This window comes from Nipponia nippon, unplaced genomic scaffold (assembly GCF_047370975.1).
Source record: "Nipponia nippon isolate SJK-2023a ecotype South Korea unplaced genomic scaffold, ASM4737097v1 scaffold_3, whole genome shotgun sequence".
In the NCBI taxonomy this organism is placed as follows: Eukaryota; Metazoa; Chordata; class Aves; order Pelecaniformes; family Threskiornithidae; genus Nipponia; species Nipponia nippon.
Window position 1 is genome coordinate 22705600 of NW_028262347.1, and position 11691 is coordinate 22717290.

General features: G+C 38.4%; 1 protein-coding gene across 1 annotated transcript in view; it reads left to right on the forward strand.

Annotated features, from left to right (window-relative positions):
* The window catches only part of MOV10L1 (Mov10 like RNA helicase 1), a 39524-nt gene extending 29799 nt beyond the window's left edge, over positions 1-9725 (forward strand). Inside the window, exons 21-26 of the mRNA XM_087765864.1 lie at positions 193-357; positions 1857-2030; positions 2808-2957; positions 4599-4706; positions 8644-8781; positions 9562-9725. Of these exons, the coding sequence (XP_087621990.1) occupies positions 193-357; positions 1857-2030; positions 2808-2957; positions 4599-4706; positions 8644-8781; positions 9562-9657 (831 nt within the window). The 3' untranslated portion in view covers positions 9658-9725. The remainder of the gene's footprint in view (positions 1-192; positions 358-1856; positions 2031-2807; positions 2958-4598; positions 4707-8643; positions 8782-9561) is intronic.
* The last annotated feature ends 1966 nt before the right edge of the window (positions 9726-11691 follow it).

Below are 11691 nucleotides of genomic sequence, written 5' to 3' on the forward strand. Positions count from 1 at the left end.
ATGTACTTCTGTTTTGGGCCTAACCCTTTTTCACAAACAGAGTAGATGTTTGGAGGAAAGCAGAATACTTGATATAAACTGACCTTTGAATTCCGAATTCTGAAGTGTGTATGTTGTTGCTAAAACTACATTTTTTTAAATAACTGTTTTAATACAAGATGGATATTTTTTTTTTTTTTATTACATATACAGATAGTTCTTGTTGGAGATCCAAACCAGTTAGGGCCAGTAATAAAATCTAAAATTGCACTGACTTTTGGATTAAATATATCCTTGCTGGAAAGACTGACATCAAGAGAGATATATCTGAGAGATGAGGATGCTTTTAGTGCCTGTGGAGCATATAATCCTTTGTTGGTGAGTAAAACTACAATTTTAATTAACTTTTTTGCTTCTAAATCAAAAAAAGGAGGAACTGTGGTTCTTGCTGTTTCCTTACCACCTTTTTGCTCCTTGATGCTTAGTGATAAGTCTGGCTTGAGCATTAGTTCTCTAGGAAAGCTTGATTATTTTGAATATATACTGTCAATAGCAAGGCTGTTGAGCCCTCCAGCATGTTAAAACCCTTCTTTGAAGGCGTTCTCTATTATTCAGCAGAGTAAGTCAAATACAGTGCATAAAGCAGAATTCTAAATAATGGCTTAAAATTCTCTTCCATCTCTATTGTCCGCATTTACCATAACTTCATAACTTAATTTTCCACAAATGAACAAGTACAACTTCTACTTTTAACATAAAAAGACAAAGAAAGCCTCCTCTTCTTTAAACATGAAGATCAATTTTGCAAACATCATGTTTCAGGAAGGGGAAAAAAGAAACTGTTCTTCTTTTTTTTATCACCCCTTATTCTGAAGGATAGCTTCCCAAAACTCTTGTACGGTGAAGTACCTAAAGTCTACGTGTTAAGTGGCAGAGGTAGCATAGTACAGAAACAAGCACAGATCTTTCAGCTGCTTTAAATTATTGTCTGAATCTGAAATATAGGGCTAAAGTTAAACTTACTAAGATGCCTTCCCATTCTTACGGTAATATACTTTGAAGAATTAAACTGAGAGCAAAAGATGACTAGATGACCATGTAAGCAGAAGAGGGAGGAAATCTGATGGCAGACTTAAGGGGGAAAGCAGGGGTGTTTGGCCCTAGGCTTTAGGTTGAGTTCAGCCTACTGAAAACCTGTCATGCTTCCTCCTAAAATCTGTTATCACAAACTTTCATTGTTGTCCTCCATATACAATGCTTAAGGAGAACTGGCATAGTGAGAGAGCAGGAAGTCTGAGGGCTTTAAGGATACCATTGGGCTTGAGTATGATACATTAGTCTTTTTACAAGACACAATTTTTTCAAGCTGGTTATTACTTTCTGGAATGTGTCCTTAAGGCCATTCTTTCATTTAAGGACAAATATATTTCTGGTTTCTAAGGCCAGCTTCTATCAGCTGCTCTGATGCTCCCCTTCTGCCTGTCAAGATTTCCTCAAAAAAACAGGTTACGTCCATGGAAACCCCATGAAAAGAATATGACTTTCTTAAAAAAAGAGCATGTGGCTATAGATCAAATGTTTTAAGAAACTGGAGAATGACTAATTAATCTATCACTTACATTCAGTTCTTCTTTTCTTTTTTTTTTTTTTTCCCTTTGGAGGGGAAAGAGATGGTCCTTCAAAAAACTGCTTTTAGTTAGTATTTACTTATAGAAGATCACACCTACAGTTTTTGCCTTTAATACAGTTCTTCAGCAGCTTTAGAACAGCTAAACGCTAGAGGATGGTAAGGTAGTATCTGCTTGGGAGCTGTGTGCTGTGAAGTTTGATGAATAGTTGTCAGTTTCAGTTATGGATTTTGGTTTTTGTCTTTGCAGATCACAAAACTCGTAAAGAACTACAGGTCACATTCTGCATTGCTTGCCTTGCCATCTAAATTGTTTTATCACAAGGAGCTAGAAGTTTGTGCAGACGCCTCAGTAGTAGCTTCTTTGTTGCATTGGGGAAAATTGCCCAAGAAGGGATTTCCATTAATTTTTCATGGAATAAGGGTATGTAAAATGTTCATGTAGTGAAAGTATGAATAAGGAGGCCTGATAGAAGTTTGGTGATGTTGTAGATGAGTTCTCTTTAGAATGAATTCTAGAAAGGATATGAAAAAAGAATAAACTTTCTTTTGCAATTAATGGGACTTCCTGACCATCTGGTTTTAGAAACAACTACTGAAGTCAAATGTTTGCTAAAAACTTGAGCAGCTGCCCATTGAAGTGTATTGTGGAGACAATTTGATACAAATTTAAATTCGTAGCAGATTGACCAAGATGGAGCTACAGTCAGCTGCCTTTAGATTGCTTTTGATGAGAGTTCATTACATTAGAATGAATACAAGCCTTTAAAACTAGAGGATTATTAAGGCTCAAGTAGGCAGGGGAAAAAATAGTACTTTGGGAAAAAAATTTTTCTTTAGTCTTCCAAGAAGTTTGTAAAAAGTTATAATACCGACTTCTTGCAGAGGCTTGGTTTTGAACTCCTCTACCTTGCACAAAAGCAAGATACAAACTTGCTAACACGTTATTCTGAGTTGAGATTTGACTCCTTTGTTGCACGCTTAAAGTACTGTTGTCATATAAATTCTCCGGCTTAAAAAAAAAAAAAGTATAAAATATTAGGTGATGCTTGTTCATTTGAAAGGGTGTGTAGCAAAAAAAGAGAAATTATTATATAACATCACTTTTTTTGCATTTAGGATGTATAAGAAAATCAGTTTAATAAATATAGTCACTTCTGCACCTGGTCTTCATCATCTCATTTCCTTTCCCCCAATACAGGGCAGTGAAACACGTGAGGGTCACAGTCCTTCCTGGTTTAATCCAACTGAAGCAGTTCAAGTAATGCAGTACTGTTGCCACCTTGCTAAAAATGAAAGCGCTGTAGTATCAGTGACTGATATTGGAGTGATTACACCATATCGTAAACAGGTATAATTGATGTCTAAGGACTTCAAAGTTGCTGTATTTCATCTTGTGGCTTTACATTGCGGCTGTGGTTTGTTAAAGCAGGGAGGCATATCTCAAAACTTCGCTGTTGTGCATCATATTACAGAGTGTATTATTCAGTCATTAATGATGTCTCTATTGAAATCTAAATCTAGAGAAAGACAGCAGTAATAGCATTCTACTTTTGCTTTAAAAGTTAGGAAATTGCTAAGGAGAGATCTGCTTGCAGTTTTGGAGACAGAAGCAGATTTTTCAGTTGTTGAGAATAAAGAGTGCAAGTCAAGAATTTATTATCCAACAGCTGGAAGAGCAATCTGATTCTGTCACTTACTGTCTGCACTGAAGAGTGGAACAAAAGGGAAATGTAGTGAAGTAGGTGGCATGTCACCTTCTTATGGCTTTGAGGAGGCTAGAGGAATTGGGACTACTTAGCTGTCCTGTAGTCAGCCTTGAAGTTGTGCTGCTATTTAAACTTGTAGAGAATGTTGAATGTCAACTTCAAATGCTGTGTTTTACTTTTAAAACTATTTATATTCAAGTCTGTTAAGTACATGGTGCCTGCTTTCATTTTAAAATGAAGATTAAATGTCCTTTCATTTCCAGAGGATGCTCTGGACAGTGTTTTCCTTGGTGTTCGCATCTCAGTATTCATGGCCTTGCATGCGTGGGCTGGGGGGAGACGCTGAGGTGTGTGGAAAAGGCCAACCCCTTTTTGAAGAAATCTCACTTTTGCAAATTAGAGTTCTGCCTGTACTGATCTTACTGGTCAGGTGTATGCATCTGCCCATGTTTACAGTTGCTATTTATTTTTCAAATATGTATATATAGTATTGATGTGACTGAACCTCTTATACTCTCTAAAACATTTCACATCATTTAATATGATTATGTCCTTCATCTGCCTATGATGCAAGACATGTAATAGTAATGTCCACTTCAAGAAAGTCACCTTGTATTGCAGGAACGCTGGTTAGAAAGTAGTCATTGACTGTAATCCTCACCTTAGCCAAGCATGATTTCGTGGTAAATTTCTTGGAGCACTTAAGGTATAGTCTCCAAGCAGCTTTTAACAGATGGTAATATACTGATCCCACACATACCAGCATTCCAGTGCGTGAGACTCCTTGTTCTCTTTCTCTTTTTGGGAAGATACTTAAGGTCACATCTCACCTCTGTCTTTCAGTCTGCATGATGCAGCTGGCAAGCAAAGGTGGAATCTCTGCAGTCTGCTTGAGGAGCTGGGGGAAGCTGCTTGCCCTACCACATCTGTGATAAGCATGGTTTTGGATGTTGTGCACATTAGAAGAGGGTTTATGGATCTAAGTTGTTCTTCTCGTTAAAATCTAGATTATTAAAAATCTGTTGATTTCTGTTTAAATGATGGTAGTGAGTACTTCACCTTCTAAGTTGTGTAATAAGCATGATACTTCTCAGGAAAAGTTACTGGTTTAGTTTAAAACCTTACTAGTGGCTGATGGCTAAGCTTGGTGTAGGCATTCCCTGTGACATCTCTGTGTTAAATTGCATACTTGTACATGTATGTTTTCAGTTTTGAAGTAAACCACTCTCAAATGTAAAAATAAATTCCTTCAAACACGTTTGGTTTTGGTTTTTTTTCGGTAGGTGGAAAAAATTAGATTTCTTCTGAGAAGTATTGATCTGGCAGACATTAAAGTTGGCACAGTAGAAGAGTTTCAAGGGCAGGAGTACATGGCTATCATCTTATCAACAGTATGTATGTTTGTTGTGGTCCTATGGAGTTTTTGTATGTGTCTAACTCTACGTTTCCTTTTTGATATAGGGCTTTTAAAAGTGAAAAATAAAAATTTAAAAGCCATATTTTTGTCAGTCTGTCACAGTATTTGAAAACAGAGCTTATTTTTAAGTTCATGGAAACAGTACAGCATCTGTGATTTGGAGGTAAACCTTAAGCCTTTGTAGATATTTGTGCTGAGTTTATTTTAGAGTTTCACATGGATAACGTACCTTTCACTTAAGTGTGCATAGGGAGAATGGAGACTGGATGCATTATAAATATTAGAGACAACTGTGTAAATCACAGTATTAAAAAGTAATTGCTATTTGACTTATAAAAGCTGATGTAGGTTCTTACATTCTTTCACCTTCAGTTTGAGAATCATCACTTAATGGTATACAGCTAACGACTTCCCAGACGCCAACACTGACTGTGCCTAGAAGCTGAATACCCTGTATCACAATTTTATCTATTTTAATTTTATTTAATTTTTTGGTACGAGAGCCTTTCATCATTATCTTGCCCATTAAGTGCTGTGCTGGTTGTATTATACAGATATTGGTAATGGTCTTTTCTAGGTGCTAGCTTTTTGAATCTGAAACTATCAAATGCCTTGAAGAAAGGGTCTGGGGGAAAAAAAATAATCCATGCTATGTTTCTACTTCAGCACTATACTAGTCACAGGCCATCATTTTAATAGTACATCACCTCCTTGATTCAGAGTTGGTTTTGGTTGACTACTTCTATGTAAATATGAAGGTATAGGGGCATAAACTGCGTGACTAGAGGTTTTTAGATAACCATGAAACTGCAGTGGTACTTAGTTTCACTCTCTGCAGGAAATGGGTCTTTCAGAAAAGTGCTGACAAAAGGGAGCATTCAGTAAATGTGGGAAGATGCACGTTTGTGGATTTATGGTGAGCCCATCCCTTGCACTTGACAAAGAGGGAAAGAAGGTTGTGTCACAGAGTACTGGGAGGGAGTTGCTGTTGTTATGTGGAAGCTGGCAGCCCTTGCAAACTTGATGACCAATATGCTTCAGCAGAGGTCTATTTTTTCTGAAAGATCTCAGTGCACGTTATCTGCAGACGACAGACAGAGATGTAGTCATAGTTTTCAGGCTAGTTTTCTGACTAGAGTGTGGAAACCCTAGCTGTAGCAGCTGAGACATCAGGCTTCAGAAGACTCTGAGGTTGAGCTGAGGTTAGATGCAGGCGTATGCCAGTTCCCTCTCTCTAAATGCTTGATATTACGCCAGTGCATGCACATATCCCTGGTATTTGAGTTCACATGAAAGCCCCATAAAGGGAAAAACTACAGGAGCTTCTTTATGCCCTTACTTTTCTGTCCTTTGTCTTAGCTCTTTTTCAAACTGGCAATCCATCACAAGTGGCATCCCCCAGGGATCGATATTGGGCCCAATGCTATTCAATTTCTTAAGTGATCTGGATAATGGGATCAAGTGTAGCCTGATGAAGTTTGCAGGTGACGCCAAACTGAGTGGGGAAGTAGACACTCTGGAAGGGAGAGCCACCCTGCAGGAAGATCTGGATAGGCTGGAAGAGTGGGCTAACAAGAACCTTATGAAGTTTAACAAAGACAAGTGTAAGGTCTTGCACCTGGGAAGACATAATCCAGGAGTGCAGCTCAGACCGGGATCCACCTGGCTAGAGAGCAGCTCCATGGAACGGGACCTGGGGGTCCTGGTGGACAGGAAGCTCAACATGAGTGAACAGTGTGCTGCTGCGGCCAAGAAGGCCAATAGGATGCTGGGTTGCATCAAAAGGGCATCACCAGCAGAGATAAAGAAGTCATTATCCCACTCTACTCTGCGCTTGTCAGGCCACACTTGGAATAGTGTGTACAGTTCTGGTCCCTGTTATACAAAAAAAATGTGGACAGGCTGGAGGGGGTCCAGAGAAGGGCCACCAAGATGATCAAGGTTCTGGGAAGGCTGCCATATGATGATAGGCTGAGAGAGCTGGGCTTGTTCAGCCTTGAGAAAAGGAGGCTTAGAGGTGATCTCATCACCATGTACCAGTACGTAAAGGGGAGCTACGAAGAAGATGGAGACTCCCTTTTTACAAGGAGTCACATGGTGAGGACAAGGGGTGACGGGCACAAGTTACTCCCAGGCAGATTCCGATTGGACACGAGAGGAAAACTTTTCACAATGAGAACCGTCAACCATTGGAGTAATCTCCCCAGGGAAGCAGTTGACTCTGCTACGCTGAACATGTTTAAGACTCAGCTGGACATGGTGCTGGGCCATCTCGTCTAGATTGTGCAAATTCTTGCCTGGAAGGGTTGGACCAGATGATCCTTGAGGTCCCTTCCAACTGGTATTCTATGATTCTCAGGCATGTAAGATTGTTGGCTGAGGTTCTTGACAGGAGACTTTTCTTTTTGCTTCTAAGGAGAAATCGGTGTGGAGTCAAGTGTAAGCAGCAGCTGGTAAGTCAGCTGATAGCTACTGAGGCTTTTTGCAGATGGCTTCTTGCTACCAGAATATGTGATACCAATCCTTTTATGTTCTGAGACAACATCCATCAAAAGTGCACTGTTGTAGGCACACTGAACTCCTGGACAGAAGTAAAAATCTGTGCCAGATCAGTGGAATAGACAGTCAGGAAACTTTAGAGAAAGGCTAACTTAAAACTTTGAACGTCAGCAAGTGATACCAGTTCAGTGTATGTGATTGTGTTCGGGGGTTTAGACTTTCTTTTGGTGGGCATTGTGGGGCCCTACACAGCTGTATTTCTACAGTGTGGAATTCAGTTCAGAATACAAAAAAATCTGCATATGCTTGCTTTTTTCCAAATGGTAATGTGGTTTCAGTGCAGTAAGTCTCTAAGTAAAGATTTAAGTGTTTGCAACATGGGGTTTCTGAGGTGTTTGCGACCCAAGATCCCTCAGGGCTGTTCAAGAATGTGTACAGTACAGGCAGAGCCAGTGTAGGTCTGAGTAATAGCATATAAGGCAAATTCATCAAAGGAGGAAGTATAGACCAGGAATGTGTAGCTGAAGATATGACCGGTACTGGACTACTTTTAACAGGAGTACATAGGATTTCCAGGAGAGAGGAGGATAAAGCAGCTATGTAAACAATTAAAGCACTGGAAGGCAGGGTGAATGTGGGGGTGGAGGAACAGTTGGTTTTTTGGGGGTTCTTTTGTGGCTCGGGGGAAGAGTTTGTGGGATTTTCTTGTTTGTGTTTTTTTCCTGAGGGCAGTGGTACTATGCTTACTTTCTTTGTTCTGCATCATACCATAGCTTTTCAATCCAGCATTTTATCTCTCTTAAAGTAGTTCTAGGTATGTACTATGCTCCTATTTATAAGAACTCATTCTTTAGGTCATGACAATTTTCTTTTATCAAAGATGGGTTCAAATGTAGATGAAATAGATGTGAAATTTTAATGAGCAATAGTTACAGCACACTAGTTGCTCTGGCTGTTTTTTCTAAGCGAAGTCAAAGCACGCTGATAAGACTACTGAAGAAGGCTTGCAGAAAGCCACACTGTGAATTGTCATTCAACTGTAGGAATTAGAATACCAGCAGCCTTAGCATTTCTTCTATTGAAAAGATAAAATTACTGGTTTTTAGGAAGCAGTTTTGGTATCTTGTGTTTCAAATTACAGTGGATAGTCCTGATGCTAAAATAAAACCAGTACACCATTCTCTTGAAATTGCTGAAGTTGCATTAGCAGCCTGTTGGAGAATAAGCCTTCTGTGGGAAAGCCAATGGTGGGAAATAGTTAGCTAGCTGAAATTTGGATTATGAAGTTAACTTGTGCATTGCTGACACTGTGCTGTGGATTGCTTCAGTAAGCAAATATTATGTTAAAGTTACATTATAGCTAGGTAAGTTGCCATTATTCTATTTCTAAAATTATCTATAATTATTTCTAGGTGCGATCTCATGAAGGCTTATTTGGTGATGATAAATACTGTTTGGGCTTTCTTGCTAACCCAAAGAGATTTAATGTAGCAATTACTAGAGCAAAAGCTTTGCTGATCGTCGTGGGAAATCCTCACGTTCTTGTGAAAGTAAGTTTTGGTTTTATATCTTCGAATTGCATGTAGCATTTGCCACAGTAAATTAATGATTTGGGGGGTAATCTGATGTGAGGGAACATGAGATTCTGTTAAGAATTGGTATGCTGTCCTCAGTCTGCATTTGGGAGTATCTGAACTCCATAGGTTCCTATAAGCATGGACAGTTCAGGTACCCACACAGTAGACTTCCAAGCACAAAGGAAATTGTAATGCTGATCTGTGCATACAGGTTCCTACCTCCTTTCTCCCTAGAAGAGGTCAGAACCTCAATGCTGAAGTTTTCCAGCAGCCTGCAAGTCCAGTAAGCATGCTCTGAATAACCTTATGCAGTCAGATTCTTCACAAAATAGAGTTGTTTCACTTTTTAAATGGAGGGTGGTAGAAGTGATTGTTCCCAATTAATATAACCGCCTGCCAGGGAGGTGGCCTCCTTTTTGAACCCATGTATGGTCCTTCTATAGGAATACGGTGGGATTTCCTTAATATCTGATAAGGTGTTAGATCTGACTTTCTGGATAAGAAGGAAAGCAGTATTCCAGAAATGGTCTGAATAGAAAGTTTAGTCTCCCCACACCTACATGCAATAAATGTAATTTACAGCAGCTATAGGTATCTTCCTCCCATGTTACACCATGTTTGCACCGTTTGTAGAGTTCTGTTTCTGGAAAAGGTCCTATTAAATCTCCTGCATTCATGTACCATGTTAATTTGTTTGCAAATTCACTTCACAGAGCAGCATGATTTAAATGAAACATTAATCTTCTCTTGTAGGATCCCTGTTTTTGTGCACTGTTAGAATACAGTTTAATGAATGGAGTTTACGTAGGTTGTGACCTGCCTTCGGAGCTGGAAAGCCTGCAGAAGTGAGTGTCTGGGCTTCACTTTAACCTTACTAGATATGGATCAGTTTACAATATTTTTAAAGCTAGTATCATTTGAAAGATTGATAAATACAACAACCTGTGATATCATAGTAGGATTTAATTTTGCATTCCAAAGTACTGTAAGCATAATAACATGTAATATCACCATATATTCTCCCACCCTATAAGAAGAGTCTGAACATTGGATATTAAATAAGAGCTGTTGTTGACTTTGGTATTTTACATATCCTCAAATGATGCGTTACATATTTTATGACCATAAGGATTGGGGGGGGGTGGGGTTGGGGAACTGTTTAAGGTGACTTTACTGACTTAAAGAAATTTGCTTGAAGAATAATTTGAACATGTCCCTTCTAATAACACGTAATACGTTGTTAAATGGGTATTATCTACTAGATGAAAATTTTTTTAATCAAAATTGTTCTTCATGGAAAGGTAAGCAAAATTTTTATCTTATTACCTTTAATTGACAGGTGTGACTAGTTTTTCAGTGTTCAAGGTGCATTCAATCCTCATCTGTTTTGAAACTAAGAATACTTAACAGAAATTCAGTCCTGAGCAAATCCAGCACCTTTTGTCCCCAGGGAAGGGCACATGTTCTGAAATGGTTGGAAGTTTCTCCAAACAAGATTTTTAATACTTTTTTTTAAGAAGTGAAAAAGTTGAAATTTAACAGTATAAAATAGTAGTGGCAACCTACTTGCTTTTCTGTTTAAAATGTATGTGACTTTATGCCTCTGCATAGAACAGTATGCCTGAATCTAGAACAGTATGCCTGAATCCTCTAAGCTTCAGAAGAAAAATATTAATGAACTCTTATGTTTAGCTTTTCTTTATTCTGTAGTTTTTTCAGCTTCTCAGTTTTCTCAGACTTTGTAGTGCCTCCTAAAATTGGACCGTCCCAAGAACATGTGTGTCTTGTAATTTTGTTATGGGAGTGTTACAGTAATACATCCACGATGTGAACTGGAATAATACATTGGTATCTCCACTTGACTGATGTTGAGTATCTTAAGCCAAGCATGCTTAAAAACCCCACAGTTTTTAAGGCCTTTGTATTACAGCTGATATCGTACAGGATTTTCTTGGTTTTCCACTGCAGTCCAGCTATCTGCTGTGGTGTATGTCAGAACAATGCCTCAAATGGTGGGTTAAAAAAAAAAAAAAACCCACCATATTTTGTGTTCCTACAAATACACTGTAAAATAAAGTATCTTGTTTTATTTTGACAAAAATAACTGATGGGTTAGCTGTATTCTTGCTATCAGCAGTCCCCTATTAAAAGATTGCCTGTTGAAGGACCCCTTGCTTCAGGATTGTGCTGTGACCTACTACATCTCACAAACCACTGTTTAGACCTACCACTGACTTACTGCCAACCTTGCTCTTTGTCGGTGTGCTCATGCTCTCTTCAGAGAACAGTGAAGAGATTGTAATGGAGATGGATGATGCTTACTTTATTGCAAGATATAATCCAGAACTTCTGATTTAGTATTTCTATGACCTCTGCATGGCAAAGTAGCAGAGGATTGATTATATTGTGTTACTTAATAGCTACAAGTGAATAATCTTATAACTGTAATAGTTTGCATGTTGACATCAGTTTCTACAAAGATAAAAAACTACTTGATTTATTTTTAATATTGTACTTTTATTACTCAGCAAAAGTCAAATGATAAATGCTTATTATCATACATGGTGTTTATTTTTCTAGAAGAGTTCTTAGTTTAAAGGGCAAGTACACATTTTTGAGGGAAGAAAAAAAAAAAAATCTTTCATCCAACAACTACATTTTGCCAGTGGAGAAACTCATATATTCTTTTCACTGATAACTATTCTTACTGTAACTCATATCATCCACAACTAAAGTGTGGAAACCTTTTCCCTGAGTTACTAAGAATAGTCTCGAACAGTCTTAAAAAGTGCTTCCAGAGAAGTGCTTATGCCTCATTGAGATGGCTGCACAAAGCAAGCTTGCACTGTCTTTATGTTGAAGAATGGGGAGAAGAGGGATTTC